Source organism: Tamandua tetradactyla, chromosome X, assembly GCF_023851605.1.
Source record: "Tamandua tetradactyla isolate mTamTet1 chromosome X, mTamTet1.pri, whole genome shotgun sequence".
Lineage (NCBI taxonomy): Eukaryota > Metazoa > Chordata > Mammalia > Pilosa > Myrmecophagidae > Tamandua > Tamandua tetradactyla.
The window spans coordinates 23233008-23255774 of NC_135353.1; the positions used below are offsets into that span (position 1 = coordinate 23233008).

General features: G+C 40.4%; 1 protein-coding gene across 8 annotated transcripts in view; it reads left to right on the forward strand.

Annotated features, from left to right (window-relative positions):
• Nucleotides 1-22767, forward strand: part of MAP7D3 (MAP7 domain containing 3) — an 82177-nt gene that overhangs the window by 12989 nt on the left and 46421 nt on the right. For 6 of the 8 annotated variants that reach the window (XM_077144761.1, XM_077144762.1, XM_077144768.1 and 3 more), the window contains exons 1-4: nucleotides 12923-13043; nucleotides 19389-19487; nucleotides 19579-19662; nucleotides 21242-21405. In XM_077144761.1, the coding sequence (XP_077000876.1) occupies nucleotides 12983-13043; nucleotides 19389-19487; nucleotides 19579-19662; nucleotides 21242-21405 (408 nt within the window). In that variant the 5' untranslated portion in view covers nucleotides 12923-12982. Of the gene's footprint in view, nucleotides 1-12922; nucleotides 13044-19388; nucleotides 19488-19578; nucleotides 19663-21241; nucleotides 21406-22767 lie in introns of those variants that run through there. The other 2 variants (XM_077144766.1, XM_077144767.1) reach the window with 1 other exon arrangement.

A 22767-nucleotide genomic window follows, 5' to 3' on the forward strand; every position in this document is an offset into this window, starting at 1 on the left:
AACACAGCTGAGGGTGGAAGGGTGGGGTAAATAGGGGTGGGGAAGAAAGTTTCCACCCAGAATCCTTTAGTTCCTTTTCTATGCCCAGTAGAGAGAAGAGTTCAACCATATTTGTTTTGGTTTTTAATAACATAGTCTCCCCATCATGGGTGGCACACAAAAAGTACACTGGTGATATTTTTCTGGAGAGCAATCTGAGAAGAGACCCCCAACAAAACAATTCCCAAGAGTGTGGGAGGGTGGGAAGCCACGTATGGTTATTCCGAGAAGCACTATTTATAATGATGAAAAACTGGAAACAATCCAAATGTTCAATAATGGTAGAATGTCTTAAAAAAGCAGAGTCTTGGTAATTGGATGGAAGGTTATTTAGTCATTAGCATGGTAAGTATGTGGGCTGTGTTAAGTGAAAAAAAAAGCAGATTGCAACGTGGTACTGGAACAAACATTGCAACTATGTAAACCTAGAATATATGTGGGCATTAACAAAAGGAAAGAAAATATGCAGTGAAGTAGAACACTTTAATTTAGTTTTGTTTAGCTACTGTACATGCCACTTCACAAATATTATCTCCTTAAATCCTCATAATGACTTATCATCTTGTCAAATATGGGATTGTAATTGGGATTGTGTATAGCAGTATTTTTATTTTTTTGAGAGCTAAAACTATTACTTTAGTGGATGTGTATTAGTTATCTATTGTATAACAGTATTTTGAAAGTAGGACTTTGAAACAAAATGGCTCTGCCATTTACTAGCGATATGACCTTGGACAAGTCATTCCATCTAAGTCACTTCTCTTGTAAAATGAACAGGAAGCTGACTAAGTTTTAAATTTCTAGATCTAAAAATTCTGAGTACTGGTGCCATCAAATGAAATCATAATTGTAGTTTTTCTCCCTCTTGTGCTCTTGAGAATTCCTACCACGTGTTATTTTGAAAAAATATGGCACAGAATGCCACCGGAGGAAAAGTATAACTGAATTTCCCATTTTCAAGCAATATACAATTCAAAATATTTTATTACTGTCATTCATACTTCCGTGAATTTTGGTGACCAGAGAGATTGGACTGGGGGTGGGGGAGGGGGACAGGAAACCTAACTCATTAAGAATTGAAACTCTTCCTTGGATAGTTTAAGTGCAAACTGTTGAAATTCTATGCTGTGGCATCCACAAAGCCAAAGGAGAACTTGTTTTCAGTTAGCATTAAAATAACCTGGTGTAGGAGGCACTTCCCCCCACACAAACACAAATAAGCAGGAGCTGTCCTGCAGAGAAGGGTGAAATGCATGACTTCTTTTTTTTTTTTTTGAAATGCATGACTTCTAAACCCACCTTTCTTGCGCGTCTCTCTTAGCCATAAACTGCTGAGGCTTTTGCCTTATTCTTGAGAGCTTTTCTCTTCTTGCAATATCTTTCAGTAATGCCGCTTCCATTTGTAAGAGATGAGAGAAGAGTTCAAGCATCCTAGCGGATGCAATCCATCTGTTTAGACTAGATTTGTTCACTCCTTCTGGCTTCCTCAAGAGAACATGGACATAACGTGCTTTGCCAACACCTCTAGGGAATAGACTCTACCTTGTCCCCTTCTGAAACAGGCCTTCTCCTCCCCAACAGCTGAAGGAAGTGGGGGAAGGAAGGAGGGGGTAGGAACACAAAGGTTGGTGACATTCTGAGAAGCTCCAGTATTCTGGTTTAAAATGATTTCAAGTACATGAATGTCTCCTGTGTTAATTCCATACACACCGCCCCACCCCCCGACACAAGCCTTTTTTGTTAGTTACACACAATTGTTATTCTTCGTATGAAAAATTGATCTCTTGTCTCTGACTGCAAACCCCTCTTCCAACATTTGGGTTGCAAAACGCTGCTTCTCTTCGCTTCCTCTCTTTAATCGCTGATCACCAGATGATCTATTGCAAACCCTCCATCCAAAAAATGGTGATGTTTGAGGGAAAGATGTGGGGGAGCAATGAGGGAGAAAAGGCTTTCCTGTAACTTTTAAGGTAGGGCAGGATTAGGAAGATAGAATTATTGATTTCCATCTGAGCTGTGTGATATAGCCATAATTAACAGTATGAGGTGTTTCAGACGATAATTCTCCTGACATCATAGCATCATTTCAAGAATAAGTGAGACAATATGAATAAGGTTACTACATAACTCAGTGCATGTAGTAAGTCCCTCCAAAATTTAGCTGCTAATATGACTGACTAATAACCATTTTGTATTGCGCCTGTACTGTACTTTGGGCACTATAACTGATCTTTTCTATCAACGAATTTGAATACTAAGAAAACTATTTTAAGCAACTGTTATTATCCTCATTTTACAGAAGAGGAAACTGAGGCTTAAGATGGCCTAGCAGAACGGGCAGACAGGCTCAGACGTACTGGGCTCTAAAACCCATGCTCTTTTTTTTGTATGCTGTGTGGTGGGGCCACATTTCATTATTTTTTATTTCAAGTGAGTGTATCCCATTATTGCAGCTTCATTTGTTGAATTTTGTTTGTTTGTTTTTTTGGGAAGTGCATGGGCCAGGAATCGAACCCGGGAATCCAACCCGGAAATTGAACCCAGGTCTCCCGCATGGCAGGAGAGAAGTCTACCACTGAACTACCCTTGCACCCTCTAAACCTGCGTTGTTTTTGCCCACACATCTTGATGCTTTACAAATTAGGTCTTCTTCACTCTCCTAATGCGTCTCTTGCTACATTTTGATTGCTTATATAATGGCAGCATTTCCCTCTGAACCAATTTTCTTCAAATGTCATCTCTTCCTTCTATAAATAGACCAAACACATCCCTGACTCACATGTGAACGTAGTTGTTTCACATTTTGAAGTGTCTTTCTCCTGCCGTCAGTCCTACGGCAATGCCACAGGCCTAAGGCCAATTTCCAGCTCATAGTGGAGGAAGTGTGAATACCATAGGCTAAGAAAATAGCAGGAGACCAAGTGACAGTCCCCAAAGTGCTGGTGTACCCAGCTCTCTCCCAGCAGGCTGTGGATTAAGATATAAATGAAACATATGGAGATGGGAACAAGCATATGTCAGCCATACTGTGCTCCATGTTCTTGTCAAGTACGTGCACCAGGTCATTTCCATCATGGAAACACCACCAAGCAGGCTACCCAAATATTTCTATAGAAGCAAAATGGAAGTCAATGCTTTATTTCTCACACCCTCCTTCTTAAGTCAACCTCATCTGCAGTATCCCAGCATACACACATCCAGAAGGAATCAGAATTTGGCACGCACACACAGAAAAAGAAAAATGAGAGACGAACTGGTTTGAGGCCCCAAACGCTGAACAGTTCTTCCTGGGAATGTTTCTGTTGAATTAACTATCCTCAGGCCTAATAATAAATGTCATCATCAGCCACAGAAACTTATTGAACACACACTCACTGCTGAGCTCTCAGGAGGAGACATAAACGATACAATCTGCCCTCAAAGAATTCGCCGTCCAATAAATAGCACCCACTTACAAAGCCCAGTTGTAAGAGCCATCTCTTCCATGAAGCCTCCCAGGCTATGTTAGTGCTTGGCCATCTACTCTGTTCCCACCACCATGACCTTATTTGACTGATGATTAGATTTCACTGCTCATTTAGCCCTCGGCATATGGAGTAGCAGGCACTGGTGTGAGGGGTCTTTTGTTGCTCTGGCTTCTCATACTGATGGAAAGCTCCAGAACTCTAGGGTCAGACTGTCCTGAATTTGAAACACGCCTCTATGAGGTGGGGGAAGAGGAAGAATCAAGAGGCAGGGGTACCTAGTTTAGCTACTGCAGAAAAATGTTCCTAAGGAGGAAGCAGTGGAAGATGACTGGAGCCACAGGTAGGGGCCAAATGATAAGAATGCTCACAAAAATAATGGCGGCTAAACAATCTTCCATCTGTGCCTTGCACAACTTAGCAGCATCTCCATTTATTTCCTTACCATGTCCTTTGAAATTTCACTGGGAAGATATAGGTCCAATTCCAACTCTTTGAAAGATCCCAGCACTGGATCAGCAATTCTCATTTTCCTTCTTCCAAAAGATTGTTTGGACAGTCTTTCGCTTGTGTGTACAAAAAAGAGCGTGAGATAGCATGTTTGTTGTCAGGAGATCTGAGTTCCAGCTCTGGGAACTTGCCTGCAGCACCCCTCTCTGAGCCTCTCCCTCGGGGGAGAATGAGAGGACTAAACTTATGTGGCTGTGAAGGGCCTTCCTAGCTCTAACATTCCGTGATCTGTCCTCAACGGTAAAAACTGGAAGCTAAAGAAAAGTCAAGGGTATGCATCTTTTCTCGAGAACACAGAACTATGGTGTTTACCCATAGGTCTCAGGGGCAACCGGCACTTCTCTCTTCTAACCCATCTAATCCAAATGTCTTCACTGAAAACTCTCCTTGAGGGCCTAGAGGGGCTGACTGTTGGGCTAGTCTGACTTTCAGAAGTTTTGTATCTGTTTTCCTGAGTCCTTCACTCTGGCTGCACCCACTGATAAAACCTGCTTCGGCCCTTGGCTGCCCAAGTAAGCATTCCAATAGACCCGAATGGCCTGGAGAGTGTACACACAGGTCTCTTTGTCCTCTTGGGCCCTTTTTTCTCTCAAAGTACACATTCTCTAAATAGATCTGTGAGCTCGCCATGAAAAAACAATGAGGTTTACAGAGCAGGCTTTCAACTACACAACTGTTTAAGCCTATTGACAAACAATTGAGTTTTGCAAAGGGAAATTCTCATGAAGAGCCAGATTAAGGACAGATTTTTAACCATTGAAAGTGATTTCAAAGCTTGAGTCTCAAAGTCTTAAAGATCGGACTTTTTAGAATACCAGGGCAGCCCCAGGCAGGACTTGATGATTAATGAAGTGCCACACCTAAAATGGATGAGAGTCCTTCCATCTGCACAACTTCCACACGTTTCTATCAGTACCCAAAGCTACAAACCATTCCTAATACCTTGGAGGCATCAGGCATTTGCAGCATTGATAAATTGGGGGCCCTAGTGTGGTTCTTTCAGAGTGGGTGAGGGGACATGATCTACCATAAATCAATACCTTGCATAGCAAGCAGAGATGTCTGATCAAAGCTTCCTACAAAATCTTCTGCTTTTCACTTCCTGTGTTTGACCTGGTTATCTTTACTTTCCCCCTTGTTCATCTGACTAGCTAAGCTTTAGATGTAGGTATGTATGTGTCTGCCTTGTCCTGTGTGAGGAACAGAGAAGAAGAACCATATATGTAGCAGGTTGTATCAGATTCTTACAGGAAATTGTGGTAGGAAATGCCATCAGGCATCCCTGTGTGTGATGCGCCTCCTTGTTGTGATGCTCACAATAGTTCTGTGAGCTGGGCATGAAAAAGCTATGAGGTTTACAGTGCAGGCTTTCAACCACACAACTGTTTAAGCCTATTGACAAACAATTGAGTTTCGTCAAGGTAATGTGGTAATACTTTGGCTTTCACTGTACCCGAGGACAAAGCATTTGCCTGCTCTTAGCAAGAATAATAAAAAAGTATCCAGGATGTACATGACACCAGATCTGTATTATAATTTGTAATATTTATCATCATCAATGTGTAATAATATTAAGCGCTCAGCTGTATTTGACATTGCACTAGACATTGTTCAGTTCACTTCTTTAGGAGGGTATGTTCTACAAATGAGAACAATGATGTGGGCTATCTCTCATTGTTATAAACCTTGTTGGGAGTTTTAATTCTTGTAATTGTGGGTGAATTTATAACAGCTACTTTTCAGAATCTCAAAAGTCCCTGATTCTTTAAATCAGAATGAACCATTCTCTGGTCCAATTATAAAGGTAATACAGTTCATTGTAGAAAATATGGAAATAACAACACATTCTCCTTACAATCTTGGGAAGACACTGGTAACATTTTTGGAATATGCCGTTTCATTTTTTTTGTTTTGTTTGTTTTTATTTTATTTTTTAATGGCCATTCCATTCTACATATATAATCAGTAATTCACAGTATCATCACATAGTTGCATATTCATCATCATGCTCATTTCTTAGAACATTTGTATCAATTCAGAAAAAGAAATAAAAAGAAAACAGAAAAAGAAATAAAACGAAAACAGAAAAAAAAAGAGATACATACCATACCCCTTACCCCTCCCTTTCATTGATCACTATCTCCTTTCATTTTTTAAATGTACATAATCAAATAATTGTAGTTGTAATACAAATATAATTTTATAATTTGCTTTTTTTCACCTAATATTGTCCTAGATATTTTAGTAGGTGTGTGGTACTCCATCATTTGGATGATTTGTAACATATTTAACTATTACAGTTTTCATAATCCTTGTTAGTGTTCCAACAAACATTTTGTCTATATTTGTGATAGTTCCTGTAGAAGTGGGATTACTGGTTCAAATAGGCATGAACATTTTTAGGCTCTTTTTGCATACCATCAAAATGCTTTTTCGAATCAGTACCACTCCCACCAGTAATACAAGAAACTGCCCATCTCACCACAGCTTCTTCTGCGTTGAATGTTAAGGGATAAGCTATTCAAATCAATTATTTGAGGCACCTCTGACAAAAATCTTTATTTCTTTAAACACACTCTCCAGACTATTGTGCTCACCTTTGAGAACCGCTGGTAAGGAAACTCAGAATGAAGTATCCATTGCCACATTCCACATTTTCCACTCTCGGCAGCTTTCCAATCATATATGTCATACCTGCACTATTTTATCCCCCCTCTCTCCTGACCAACTTGTGCTGTTTAACTGCCAAAATAAGCGTCCTCTTTATCTCCGTTTCCATGATTCTTACTCCAGGAAGCCTTCCTGGAATCCCACCACCACTCCCCCCACCCCCATCCTAACAGAAAATTCCTAGCAGAAGTGCCTAGTGGACCCACAGCGTTCATCACATTGTATTGCAACTGCTTTGTTATTTATCTGTGTTCCGGACAGTTTAGAGAGCTGCTTGTTTGCAAGGCCTAAGTCTTATTCACTTCTGTATCCTCAGCATTTAATGTAGTCCCTCAAGTATGTATTTGTTGAATGAAGAAGGAATGAAAACAAATGAATATTTGCAATATTTATTATACACTATGGCAGTGGCTCCCAAAGTGTTTCCCTGGACCAGTCTATCAACATCACCTGAGAACTGGTTAGACATGCAGCATCTCAAGCCCCACCCCAGACATTGGAATCAGAAACTCTGGGGATGAGGCCTAGCAATCTGCGTTTCAACAGATTGTCCTGATTCCTCTTTCCTTCTCATTTTCTCCCATCTGGATTTTACCAATTTGTAAGCTTTATTAGAAATTCCAAAATGTTTTTTTATGGGAATTCCTTGATATTTTATGCTTTTTTTTTTTTTTGGCATCCTATGAAGCTTCCCTTATATTACAGGCCTGTGTTTAGAATGAGAAGGCACAGCCATGTTTGCTTTACGTTATTTGAAGTCAAGAAAAAAAAATGGGGGCCTTTTCTTGCCCTTTAATAATTTTAAGTCTAGACCTTTTCAACACCCTGGTAGCCACCCAAAATATTTTTGTTTCTTCCTCCTTCAGCACCGTGGAGGCTTTTAGTAATCTCTTTCATTCATCCAACAAATACTTGTCGCAGGAAAAACTGTGATGAATGCAGCACGTTTTCCTCTACACATACATTATGAAATTGGCCCCAAATGCTAGGCTTTAATTGACTCTGCTGAGCTGTTTTAGAAGGAAGGCTGAGTGAGAGAAGTCAAATTTTTTTTTTTTTTGATTTTTTTTTTATTAATTAAAAAAAGAATTAACAAAACAATTAGAAATCATTCCAATCTACATGTACAATCAGTAATTCTTAATAACATCACATAGTTGCACATTCATCATTTCTTAGTACATTTGCATCGATTTAGAAAAAGAAACAAAAAGACAACAGAATAAGAATCAAAACAATAATGGAAAGAAAAAAACAAAAAAAACAAAAACAAAAAACCTATACCTCACATGCAGCTTCATTCAGTGTTTTAACATAATTGCATTACAATTGGGTAGTATTGTGCTGTCCATTTCTGAGTTTTTATATCCAGTCCCGTTGTACAGTCTGTATCCCTTCATCTCCAATTATCCCTTCTCTTTTTTTTTTTTTTTTTTAATTAACGGAAAAAAAGAAATTAACCCAACATTTAGAGATCATACCATTCTACACATGCAATCATTAATTCTTAACATCATCACATAGATGCATGATCATCATTTCTTAGTACATTTGCATTGGTTTAGAAGAACTAGCAACATAACCGAAAAAGATATAGAATGTTAATATAGAGAAAAAAATAAAAGTAATAATAGTAAAATCAAAACAAAACAGCACAAAACAAAACAAAAACCTATAGCTCAGATGCAGCTTCATTCAGTGTTTTAACATGATTACTTTACAATTAGGTATTATTGTGCTGTCCATTTTTGAGTTTTTGTATCTAGTCCTGTTGCACAGTCTGTATCCCTTCAGCTTCAATTACCCATTGTCTTACCCTGTTTCTAACTCCTGCTGAACTCTGTTACCAATGACATATTTCAAGTTTATTCTCGAATGTCCGTTCACATCAGTGGGACCATACAGTATTTGTCCTTTAGTTTTTGGCTGGATTCACTCAGCATAATATTCTCTAGGTCCATCCATGTTATTACATGGTTCATAAGTTTATCTTGTGAGAGAAGTCAAATTTATCACCATTGCAAGAACAATATTAAATACCCATATCCAATGGTTTCTTATTCAGTAGTTTGAGTCAACTCCATTAAAGACTTAAGAGGTAGTTCTACTGAAAGATAGATTGGGAAAAATAGTCACAGGAAGAACTTACCAACTAGAAAGTACAACTTTGGAAAAGATTTAGTTGCCAGGGTGTGGGGAGTGGATCAATGAAGAAGTAGAAGACATGGGTTAGGAATTAAGGGTGGTTGAGGACTTATCAACTGGTAAGTCGGGAAGCCCAGTGGAAGAAGCGTGAGCCCTGGAATCAGAGGTGCATGGATTTGAATCCTGGCTCTGTCACTTCCTAGCCTTCCTTAGGAAGCTTAGTTAACCGATCTGCGCCTGTTTGCTTCTCTGTAAAATGGGGATAATGATAGAAGTGATCTCATAAGACTGTGACGATGATTACATGAAATAGTCTACGTAAAGCTTTGTGCCTGCCACTGAGTAGGTCCTCAATAGATGACAGCTCTTATGATCTACCAGTAAGTATCCAAGACTTCCGTACTACTCCAAGCAGGCTGCCACAGCTACTACAGCCTTCCTTTCTGAGGTATGTCTGAATCCGCAGTTTGGAGGGGAATGCCTCAGTGGTGGTGATGACCTCTTTCCACTCTCCTCAAAAATCCATGGCCCCCCACTGCCACCCTAGGGAAGACCTGGACTCCCTAAAAGGAGCTGGTAGAGTAGCCTACTGAAATCAGAAAGCAAGATCATCCTGGTCCTCAGTGCAAAGAGAAGCGGGGCATCGAAAGGCCAGCTGCCAGGGTGGATATGGGGTGTGATGCTGTGGTAGGAATTCCGAGCTGGGGAGGGTGCCATCAACCAGTGGAGACATGACCAGGACCAGAGGTAAGTTTAACTTAAGAGGGAAGAAAAAGCAGATTTGGGAAAGGGAAGGAAAATGTGAATAGATGTGGCAATAGGTCTGTTTAGAGTGAAACAGTCTTTGTTCCCTTTCCTGTGCCCCGTCTGGCATCGCCTGCATCAAAGCCAAGCAGCCACAGATGCAGGGCAAGAGTCAGAAATGAGCAGGGCAAGAGTCAGAAATGAGAGCAGAATTGCAAAAGCAGAATGCTGCCTCAACTGTGTGCGTGATTGATGAATTTGACAGGTACATCAGGATGGAGTGGAAGAACCATCACATGCTGCTAAGCTTAAAACAGTACAGTGCTGTGGTGATGGCAGTTTGTGTGCGAATTTGTTAGACTGGCTCAGTTCGCTAAATGTCCATCACATGTGAATTTAATTTTTCATCTTTTAATAGGAAAAAAAAAATGTGACCATCCCTAGACCTATGATGAACTGAGGTTTCTGATTATTTTTCCTGCCGGCGTAAAGTTTAAGGAAAAAGAAAATAGCCAAGTAGGGGGAAAAAAAGTGAGCAAGATTCCAGTTCTCCTGTGCTCGCTGGGGAGCACATGCTTTCCATATGTGGGGAAGAGAGGAGAGGAGCTGCCTGGGTTCTTTCCCAGCTGTGAGTCTGTTTTGGCTCAATAATAGACTCATTCTCCCCAAGCTGGCAGCTTTCCATTCCAGTGATTTTCTGGGAAATGTACAGACTGTCTCGTGGGGGGCTCAGGGAGCTGTTCTTGCCCCAGGAAAATGTCTGAGTACCCTGATCTGAATTATTAGCTTAGAATCAATGGGATTTCCAAACCCTGCTTTTGTCTTCACACTGACAGCCACAGAGTAGGTGGTAGGTAGAGGTTTAATGAATGATTTACCTGCTGAAGGAATGAATGCTAAATTGCACAAAAATCTATCAAAGCCATTAGAGAGAAGGAGGGGGAAAGCTACAGACTAAAAGACATACCAACCAATGCAATGTATGGACTTGTTTGGATTTTTATAGAAACATAAAAAAAATGAGACAATCATTCAAATCTGAACACTGATTAGATTCTGGATAATTTTGTTTGCCCTGCACTGTGTTTGTCAAAGGTTTTAATGTTGTCATCATTTTTTAAAATAGGAGATGTTACATTACAATCCAGATAGCCAGTTTATTTAAAAGAATAAAAAACAGGAAGATTTGGCTGCAAATGGACATTTCATGCCACTCAGACCTTATGACGCTTCACCTCGAAATTTCTTAGCATCTATTTCTTAAGAAAAAAAGATGTTTTTCTACTTAACCACAATTGCCTTCAATGCAATATTATCTAATATTCATTTCACATTGAGGTTTCACCAGTTGTCCTAATAATGAATGCCCTTTAAATGAAGCTGTTTTTTCCCCCCCAATCTAGGTTCCGATCAAAGATCATGCATTGCATTTGGTCTCTTTAGCCTCCTTTGATCTGGAACTATTTTTCTTGCATTGAAATTTTTGAAGCAGCCAGGCCTGTAGAATATGCCACGGTCTTGATTTGTCAGACTGCTGCCTCATTATTAGATTTGGTTTCAACATTTTTTTTCAAGAAACTGCAAACTGGATGTTGCATTTTTCTTTTTGGTTTATGAGGTTCTGGATAAGTTCATCAAAGTTGTGTGTGTGTGTGTGTGCTTTGCTGGTGTCCTAATATGAGTTTCATATAAATATCAGGGAGACCATCGTGGTATGGTATGATATGGTATGCAAAGCACCAACCTCTGTATAAACTTAGGAGCAGGGCTAAGTATATAAATATCCTAAGTATATACTTAGGAGCAGGGCATCAAGTGCTGTAATGCCAAACTCTTTTTTCCCCATTAGTATTGATCTACATCCTCACCAACATTTACTGTCCACTCTTTAAGGTTTGCCAACTCTGTAGGTGTGACATGATATGTTATTGTGGAGTTTTCCTTTGTATTATCTTGACTACTAAAGAGTTCGAGCATTTTTTTTTTTGTATGTTTATTGGCCATCTGTTCTCTCTCCCGTGAAAGGTCTGTTCCTGCCTTTTTCCCACTTTGGGGGAGGTTCTTTTCCTTACTGATTTTTCCATCTTCATGCTTTCAGGATCCTAATCACATAAATGATATGATTTGTGATCTGGAACTATCTTTCTTGCATTGAAATTTTTGAAGCAGCCAGGCCTGTAGAATATGCCACAGTATCACATAAGGCTACTGTGTGGTCCGATGTTTTGGGTTCAAATTCCAGTTTTGTCACTAAGTGTGTGACTGTACAAATTCTTTAAGTTCTCTCTGCCTTAATGTCCTCTTCTAGAAAACAAGAGTGATAATGGTGCCTACCTCATAAGGTAATAGGGAGATTAAGTTAATATAGGGAGTGTGATTAGTAACAGGGCCTGCCACACAGTAAAGAATCAGTAAGCGGAAACTATTATGAGTTTCTTCCACTTCCAGGTCCTGTGTGCAAGTTTGAGACACTGGGTTTATGAAAGCGCTCACCCCACAGGTGATCTCCTGCCCCGTTTTCCAGTTTCCTGCATCATACCTAGGGCCCCATCCATACACTGTGTCCCTACAGCCACGTATCACACGGCACTAACGGGGTCGTGACCACACGTGGTCCACACAAGTGCCCCATGAAGCGATGTCTACTCCTTGGAGGTTCATCAGGTCAATGAAGTTTTGCCTTGGGATTGGGAAAAACATTTTGCAACCTCGAAGGGCCTCCTCCCAAATCTGAAGAGATTAATGCCAATTAAGTCCCCTCCTTTCCGTCGAAGACCCACAAAAAGCACCCTTCACTCAACCTTGAGACCTCACGGTGTGATGATTTATTCATTCTGCAACAACCTTAAGAAATTGTCGACTTAGGATGGGGCCCCAACACCTCACAGCAACCTACTCCCCACCTCCCTCCCCTCACTGGGCCTCTTTCCCCAACTTGGGCCTTTCTTTCTGTAGTGTTTGAAACAATAGCAAACTCATGCTGCAAGTGCATCCAGAAAGCACTGGGTGCTGGTTAACTGAAGGAATGGCGGCAGGAAGGAATGTTACTGTGTTGCTAGGTGGATTTAATGAGATGAAAAACGGAGCGAAGGCCAAACAAGGCGATGATTGGCTAGTCCGGAGGATGGGGGTGGAGGGTAGAGCACCGAACATCGGTGAGTTTCTGCCCACCAGACAATAGTTGAGCAGCGGGTCAAGGACTGGTGAGCAGCGAGAAGCACTGAAACATTCGGTGTAGGCTGCGCGGGCTCCGCCCCGCTCCCCCCGCCCCGCTCCCCCCGCCCCGCTCCCCCCGCCCCGCTCCCCCCGCCCCGCCCCCGAGTGCCTGGGCTGCGGCCGGAGTCCGGCCGCCCCAGAGCCTGCGCACTGCGGACCGAGCGCCACTAGCGGTTCCCAGCTGGGCTTGGAAGATGGCGGACGGCGCCGGCGCGGGCGGCAGCACATCCTTGAAGGGACTGCGGGAACGGATGGGTGAGCAGGCCGGTGGCTCCCGACGGGGATGGGAGGTGGTGTCGGACCCTCGCGGGAGATGGGGTTCCCGCGGCCCCCGAGCCCAAAGAGCGACGTGACGATCGCCGGAAAACTTTTCTCCGGAGTCGTCCCGCGCCTCACGGTCCTCCCCTCACCCCCACCCCTCGTCCCGGAACGTCCGAGGAGGAACGGGACCCGGGACTCGGGAGTCGTTCCGGGCGGGGGGGCAGGACGGGAAACAGTCCGCCGGCGCGGCCAGCGGCGGAACTCTCGCGGGCGGGGTGCGAGAGAACTAACGGGTGCTGCCGGTGGGTGGGGGTGGGGGACTCGGGGGTGCACCGTGGAATCCCGGCGCAGCGCCACGGACGGTGTCCCGAGCCCCTCGTGGTGTTGGGGAGCGGAGAACCTACGCGCCACCGCCGCGAACGACTACGCGGCTGGCCAGGATGTGCGGGCGCCCGCCCAGACCCCGGTGCCCCGCGCGGGGGGACCGCCTCCGCTGCAGGGGAAGCCCTTCCTGGCGGGCATAGTTCTGAGTTCCCATAGTCCAAGGCGTTCGTGCTTTAATGCTCTTTCGTTCCTGAAATCCCTCCTCTCTCAAGGGCTCCCATCCCGCACCCTGCTGGGCAAGGGCCAGTAAGGGATGAGCTGTCGGGATTTGGTTCTTGGGAAGTTGGGATGAAACTTGGCTCGCTGCTCCTCCTGATTTGTCTGCTGTAGCACATGACTTCGACAAGATGTCACCTTCCGTGGGACATAGTGCAATCCCTAGGCTGAACGGAACGAGAATTAGCACTTTAGAGTGCTTCCTCCTAAACTGGTCCCATCGCCAAAAAGCTTTTTCCTCCTTCTAAAACCGTTACTTTTATAAGATCTGGCAGCGTGTTCCTTAGTCAAGGGAGACCGCTGGACTACCTGAGTGAGATCGCACCCCGCGAGTTTGCTTGGTTGCTCTTTAGCGAGCTCTCAGGCTAGTTGCCTCTAATGTGAGCTTGAATAAAACGATTTTATTGAAATCCTGAGGCGGGGTTTCGTATGTAATTTAAAAAAGTGATTTAGACCTGGCTGAAAGAAGAGTTACATTACTTAGCACCTTGAAGCAAGTCCCCAGAGAATGCCAGAAACAGATATACATCCATCGTGTCTATAGTGAGAAGAGTTTTTCTTTTCTCACTTTTTGCTTATGATTCTGGTCCACTTAGAGTGTAAGTTTGCAATAAATCAAGATTGTTTTGTTCCTAATTGACACCGACGGCTCTCCGATAACTGATTTATTTCAGTAGTTTAATGTAACCAGCATTTTCCAAATATGTTGAAGGAGCTATGGTCTGGTTAACCCTAAAATCATTTGAATATTGAATGTTGGAAAGTATTTGAAAATTATATACAAAACTGTTGCTTGAATTCACACTATTTCACACACCAAAATGAAAGCATGCCAAAAAAGGATTAACCCAGAACCTTGGTATGCGTCCTTGCTACCCTTTTCATACTAGGAATTGAAACATCACAGTTAGACTAAGGGAGAACCAGCTCGACTAGAGTTGCCTCCTGGGCTCAGCATTTTCCTGAAGGAAACAAAGAAACAATAAAATGTTTTTGCTAATAAGCCAATTTCATCTCCTGCTGAGCGCCTGGCTGCAAGACTGAAAACACTGTCCTGAACAAATAACCTATTTAGGCACAGTAGAGAATATCATCAATAGAAATTGTGTCTACATACATTGTATACATATACATTTATTGAGTTATGTTTTCTGCACATAGCACAGTGCTAAGCTCACCTTATTTTACCAGAACAGATGTTTATTTTTTTATATAAAATGAAAATGGAAACTTGCTTGAATATTTCAACTGGTTGAGCATAAGAAGCTTTGCCACTATCACCTTTCTCTTTTTTGTTTTTCTAAAATCACATGATTTCTGAGTTTAGAATACATTATTCCGAAGAATACTTTTATTTTCTACAAATACCGAAAAAGCAGCTGAGATCAAGAGCTGGATTATCTATAAAATTTTGGGCAACTTGTATAACGTGGATGTGTAGTATAATGGGGCGCTTAATATGTTTCCAAGCAGCCATCCCATTGTAAACTGCTCTAAATGGCAGGAAGTTCTCTTTAATTTCCATTTTCTTTAAGACATGCTGTTTTTGAATTGGACTTGATGTCTTCTGGAAGTCTCTTTCCGCCCTATGACTTTGGCTGTCTTCGGCAACATTGTGTGAATATCTGCTTTAGTTTTGTAGTTCCCTGGTGGCAGATTTCTTACTTTGGTTTCCTGTTAACTTTTTTCTTAATACTTTCTCTCCCCTCTGCCTGACCTAATGATGTGCCGACTGTCCTGTCGCCATGAAGAGTGATCCTTGGCATGGGTGGAATGGATCTGCCTGGGACCACACCACTCCCAGTTACTCAGCTTTGGAGGGTGGATCAAGGGCAGGGCCAGCAGCTGTGGGGGAGGGTCAGCTATTCTGCTTTACTCCCCAGAGGGGACTTTGTTGGTTACCCCCAGTGGAAACTCAAGATAGGAGTTTGTGGCAATTGCTGTTTTTTTATTCTGTTATCCAGATAGCAGTGAGTAGTCCTACATCTGTTGATCTATAAAATTGATTTCATGGTACCGTGTTCTCTGCAAAAAACATAGTCCTTTTAATTAAAAAACAAAACAAAAACCTTTCAGTACTTTTTGTAACCCATCCCCTTTGCTTCCTAATAAAAATACTAGTTTATGTGATCTAATATTCCTAATTAGTGCTCAAGAAAGCATCTTGGGGAACAAAGGTCATGAAGTGATGGGGCTACAAATTTTATGTTGAGCTCTGCGGGTGATTTCAAGAGCAACAGCTGTGGTGGGTAATTTAGAATTGCTGAATAAGTATTGTGATGAGTATTTATCATTGACATCGCATGGATAAAGCACTTTGAGGTGATTGTTCTTAAGTGAAGCCTTGGGAAGATTATTACCATGCTTGAACTAGTTGTCATGGAGAAGTGTTCTTCCTTCATTTAGTTTGCCCTAGTAGAGCAGAACCTTACTGCCACTGACTCTGTGTGTGTGTGTGTGTGTGTGTGTGTGTGTTTTGTAGAGAAGGGCCAAGAAAGGAGAGAAGCAGAAATCTTCTGCTATATTAAAGTCACTAAAGAGCTAAAATGCTTTTTGTCCCAAAAAGGCCTCAACATTTAATGATATCTTTTAAAAATCTATTAGTATATATATATATATATATATATATATATATATATTTTTTTTTTTTTTGCTGATATTTAGAACGCTTTCTTTAGTTTTAACTCCTGGGTTCATCCTAGTGGAGTTTAACTGTTTTGGCTTGTTTCATTCTGACACCTTTATGGGCCTAAATAACCAAGATGATTAGGGAAGGAATCCTCACCCAAAAGTTTGTCATTGTTCCCCTGATAGGAGAATGGTTTTCTTTTTATTATGGCTTCTACAAATTTTCTCTAAACTTAGACCTTTCTTAGCCACAGCATAATAGTGTCTTTTTATTTTTTAAAACAAACTTTAATTATAAATGGTAGATCTGTTATTTTGACGATCTCTCCATTGCTGTATTTTAAAACTGCATAGAAGTACGTTTTAAGCCAAAATCATATTTTTCATTTATTTTATAATCAATTTTATTTATTGCTCAATTTATGTATTCGTCAGTTTTATACATTTAGGTCCTAATTCCTTCTTCCTGGTATTTTTAAACAGAAGTAACCTTAGAAGCAGCTGTGATGGGAATAAGGTACTAAATCATGGAAACATTAATGTAGTTTTTATACAATTGGTTCTTGAAAATTAATGTAATAGTTAAAAGTAAAGTTACCTTTTTCTTTTGCATGCTGTGTGGTGGTGGTCACATTTCATTCTTTTTCCATGTGACTCCCGTTACTTCAGCACCATTTGTTGAGTCTTTTATTTGGTGGAGGTGGGGAGAGTGCCTAGGCTGGGAATTGAGCCCGAATCTCCCACATGGCAGGCAAGAATTCTACCACTGAATTACCCTCGCACCCCCAATTTTTAAATCTATAATTGAATCAAGTTCTGTCTTCACCACTTAATACTTATGTGATCTGAGAAACTTAGGTTTACCTTCAGTTTACTCATCTGAAAAAAGAATGGGGAAGTAATGTCCACTTTATAGAATTGTTGTGAAAAGTAAGGTAATATAAATAGAAAGTACTTCATAAACGGTGAAATGAAGTACCGTAGTATGCCTTGTCGCACTTTTTAGGAACATACTGTATATAAAGATTCATAATGCAAATTTATTAATAAACTGTACACATTTCCTTATTCTACAGGCAAAAGGCAACTGTTACTTGAATTTGGGGCTTACCATTAGTGTAAGAACTACAGAAAGATATGGACATAGAAATATTCAAAACTCTGGTGTATTTACTGTGCCTTGCTGTTCCTTTTAAGTGAATGTTAAGTATATTCCCTCACAATGATGCTAATTGAATGTTCGCTCTTGTTAAGCCCAGATGTAAAGGCTTTCTCCCATTGGCCAGACATTTTAGATAATTTTTAAAGACTGTCCTTTTAGTAAATGTATTTCCTGCCAGCAGGAATTTGAGTGTAAAGGTCTAAAAAAAATCAGATTTGGTATTATTACCATATTAACCTTTCTGTGATTCCGTTCGTTATTCCCACCACAGCTACTTCTAATGTTACTTCTGTTTAATATGCTCTTTAACGAATCTGGTCAAATCGTACATTTTGAAAGAAATTGTTTTTACGGTCAGCTGAATTGTTTCAAAATATGGGCTGTTCTTAAGGGAGAACGGAATGTGCAAAAATGATACTACAAGGTACTTTATTTTCTCTGTACTCAAGTAGAAAGGTTGCCAGCAGAGGTACATGGGAGGGCTTAATTAATTTCTAGACCCTATTTAAGAATTTTTCTTGGTATGCCAGTGCTAAAATTCAGAAGACAATTGTGGTCCACAAAATTGCCAGTAGTTCAGTTATTAGGAAGTTGAGAAATTTAAATATACCTAGGTCATGGATTATCTTCAAATTTAGTTAAGTAGTCATGGATTGTCTGAGCTGCTAGGTCTCTGGGGTAAAACAAACAAACAAACAAAAACAAAAAGCTTCTCTTTTGAAATGATCATCTCTCTGGCAGCACTTATGAGGTCACCTTGAAGGTTATACTGTAAAATGACTCCCAGATCTTTTTCCTCCACGGCAAAGTAACGTATCAGAGTTCATTCATTCTACTTCCTTAATTATTTTAGTTGCCCATCCTCCCAGCTGTTAAAATTTTCTCAATGTGTATATAAACCAGAATTGTATGCAGTCTCAAAGGAGTGTATATCCTGTGATTTTTATACAAGGGTTTTCAGTGTTGTTCTCTATACACTTCCTGAAGGTGGCCCAGTATTTAGGGGGCATGTGTCTGAGCCCATGTAGACACAGCCAAACATGGAATTAAAGGATTCAGAGAATCCCCCCTACTTACCTGTATTGCCCGATGGTTTTAGTTTTTATTACTTTCCCTCACATTGTGCTCTCCTAATCTTATACTTAACCCTTATTGAAGTTCCTTTACCACTTTTCCACCTGTTTACACAAGTCATGGTAGCACTTTGTATAATTTATATTTGTTTGCTTAGTATTTTTCTGCCTAGAATAATATTTATTGGCCAGTCCTTCTAGATGAGTAGTTCTTCACCTTCACTGGGTATCAGAATAGAGTTGTCGAAGGGTCTCAGGCACAGTGCTGTTTTTTTAAGTGTCTTAGGTGACTCTGATGTGTTACAACCAGGGTAGAAAGCCCCTGATCTGCTTAGTTTATAAATGGGCTTCATAATATTAGGCCCAATGTCTGAGGGATCTCACCATTGGCATTTTCGTATCCAGATTCAGATCCATACTTTCCTGTTTGTTTTCTAAATGCCCCATTCATAGTGAAACATTTTTTTCCAATTCCTTGCAAGCTCAGTTTTTCTAGTACTTGGCAAAATGTCTTCTCTGAGGCATTTTGATAGCTGATAACCATTAGCTTCTAATCATCCACAAGCTTATCATGCTGCCGTTGCCACAAACAATTTTAATTATCTTTATGTCCCCAGTACCCTTGCACATCCACAGTAAGCACCTTTAATTCTTTGTAAAATTATTTGTCGAAAGTCATAGGTACCCAGTATTTCTTGGCTATTAATCCAGATTAATCAGACATCATTTTACTTTGTAGAAAACACTATAACTTCAGTGATCCTATCCTTTGTCATCAAAGATACAAATGGTTGTGGTTTCCCGACCCTTGTATTTGCTGTTTGTATTCTTAATCTCTAACCCCTGATCTCTTTCCTTTATCTCCCTGTATTTTAGTTGCTGCAGCTAATGCAATTGCTGAAGAGAGACGTAATCAAAGTGGCATTAATTCTACCTTATCCCAATCTTCAAATATAAGATCGACATTTAAACCAGGTATAAATATTGTAATGCTTGAGATAGATGTCAGAGTGTCATATCTTTAAAATTTGATATCTTATTAATGTCTATATTCTTTTTTTTTTAGTGATTGATGGATCTGTGCTTAAAAATGATATAAAACAAAGGCTAGCAAAAGAACGAAGAGAAGAAACCAAACGTCTGCAAGATGGTATATTTGAAACATTTTTAAAAAATCAAAATGAATTTTGTTAAGATTATACGATTCCGAGGCCATTTTATATACTTTTCCAAATCTGTTTTATGTGATAGATGTTTTAGTTTTCCTTGGCTGCTCAAGTAAATATCATGCAATAGGAATTTATTGGCTTACAGTTTTGAGGCTAGGGGAAGTCCAAATCAAGGCATCATCAAGGCAATGTTCTCTTCCCAAAGTCTGGTGTTCTGGGCCTGGCTGTTGGTGATCCTTGGTCCTGTGCTTCTCTGTCACATGGCGGGGCGGTTCACATGGTGGCCTCTCCTGACATCACCCTTCTCTTCTGGGTTCTGCTGACTTACAGCTTCTGGTTGCTCCCTCTGACTTTCTCTTTCCGTGTCTGAATTTAATTCTGCTTATAAGGGACCTCAGTAATAGGATTAAGACCTCTCCTGATTGAGTTGGGTCAAACCTTAACTGAAGTAACATCTTAAAGGGATCTTATTTATAGGGGTCCACACCACAGGAGTTAATTAAGTTTAAGAACATTTTTTTCTGGGGTACATAACTCCAAACCACCACAATAGATTGCAATTATATTATAAATGATATTGCAGTGAATACTTATACTAGATCAGGTTAAGAAGGGTAATGAAAAATAATTGAATTAAATTACTTAATTTTTGAAAGAGTGGTTTTTGTTATAAGCTTTAATTTTCTGAAAGCTAAGCTATCAAAATTTTAATATGTACAAAAACAAGCAGAATGAGATGTCAGTAAAAATTATTTTAAAAAGTGAAAATGAAGTTGCTAAGAATCTTAAATTTAGTGTCTTTTTTACTGATTGTTCTGCTTACTTAATAAAGTGTAGCTTCATATAAATTAGGATCTAAAAGGGTAATCTTTGTACCACTTGAAAGAATCCTTTACAACTATTTATCTTCTTTGGTCTTCTAAATCCACTGTCAAAATTAGTGCTTGGCTTCATCTAAATGGAATATAAATGATCTCTGTTTTGATGGAGCAGCTGTTTCTTCCTGTTTTTCTATAGGAGTCTTTTACAACTACATAGATACTCTCCAGGCTTTAGTGAGGGAAAACTTGAATATAAGAAAACATGCTATTCTATAATGTGGTATACGATTAAGCCCAGTAATGTAAAACTGATATGCTTAAGATGGTCTGTATAGATGAAAACTTTTAAAGAAGTTTCCTATTAGAAGGAAATTAAACATATGTTCTGGCTATGTGCTTTTATGAAATTCTTACGGTAGTGTATAGCATGTTAATATGGTAGGGTTTAACTTCAGCTCAAATTCAGCAGTGAAAGAAAACTTCTTTATCCATTTGGGATTTTATTTTGGGCAGGTTGAGAGTCATCTAAGTGATTCCAGTTCTTTGGAGTTAAATGAACTCCCAATGAAAATGGCTCTTTAGTGGCCATCTCTGTTTATATAATAAGTCTTTAGTTATTACTACACCTCATGTTATTTTGAGAAGAAAAATGAGATATATTAGCTTTTTCCTTCTAATGTGGAAAATGCAAACATTTTCTTGGCTTTTATATATTGAAAATGTATTTGGAATATTTCAGCTAATAAAGAAATGCAGTTACTTGAAAAAGAAAGAAAGTCCAAGCTCCAATATGAAAAACAAATGGAAGAAAAGCAGCGAAAGCTACGAGAACAAAAGGAAAGAGATGAACAGCGGAGGGCATCTGCAGAAGAAAAAAGAAAACAAAAGTTAGAAGAAGAAAGGGTACGTCATTTTATAGCCAGTTAATCATATGATACACTGTTTGGCCTTGATTCGGAATATTTTATTCTTAGCCCTTCTTCTGTTTTGTTAGCTGCCAGAAGGCAATATAGCAGAAATGGAATGGCTTTTAAAAAGGGTAATTTAATATAAGTTACAATATACAGTTCTAAGGCCATGAAAATGTCCCAATTAAAGCAAGTCTCTAGAAATGTCCAATCGAAGGCATCCAGGGAAAGATACCTTGGTTCAAGAAGGCTGATGAAGTTCAGGGTTTCTTTCTCAAATGGAAAGGCACATGGGGAACACAGTCATAGTTTCTCTCTCATCTGGAAGGGCACTTGGTGAACACAGCATCATCTGCTGCTTTCTCTCCTGGCTTCCTGTTTCATGAAGCTCCCCGGGAGGCGTTTTCCTTCTTCATCTCCAAAGGTTGCTGGCTGGTGGATTCTCTGCTTCTCGTGGCTGTGTCATTCTGCTCTGCTCTTTCTGAATCTCCTGCTTTCTCCAATCCTATAAAAGGATTCCAGTAAACTAATCAAGACCCACCTGGAATGGGTGGAGACACGTCTCCACCTAATCCAGTTTAACCACCACTCTTGATTGAGTCACATCTCCAGGGAGATAATCTAAGTAAAGTTTCAAACATACAGTGCTGAATAGGGATTAGAAGAAATGGCTGCCTTTTCAAAATGGCATTAGGATTAAAACATGGTTTTTCTAGGGTACATACATCCTTTCAAACCGGCACAGCCCTCCTCTGCCTTTACCAGTCCAACCTGTGGAATTGGACTCTCCCAATTCTTTCTTCCTTCTTCCTCTCAACATTAGAAGCTTTCATCCCTGTCTTAATAAGACCCCAGGAATTTAGACCTGCTATTCTGGCAGATTCAGAAACAGAGCCTTGTTGAGCCTCAGGTCATAACGCATGGAGTACCTGTAGCTTGAGGTATGTTCTGAGCAGCTCTGTACTATATAAAAGCATTCAGTATTGTCCCATTGCCTATTGAATATGGGCTGGCCCCATTATCTGGCCATATACGCCTCCATTTGACTATCACAGTCTTATTTGTCACAACTCATATAATTATGTTTGACTCACCGGCCAAATCAGAGCACTCGCTCTCCTTTACATTTTCCTCTGGCTCTCATGTGCACTCATACTCTGTCCCTTGTGTTCTTTCTTCACATTCCCTCTCCCCTCAACTGGGACCATCTGCTTCAGTGGTTCATAGCCAGTATTCTCTCCCTTTCATTCTCTCTGTTGTTTTTCTGGCTCTGCCACTCTTTTCCTTTCTGGACTTTTGTGGTGTATTTGGCACTCTTTTAGTGTAAGTCAGTGGCTTTGTCATGCTCTTCCTTTGT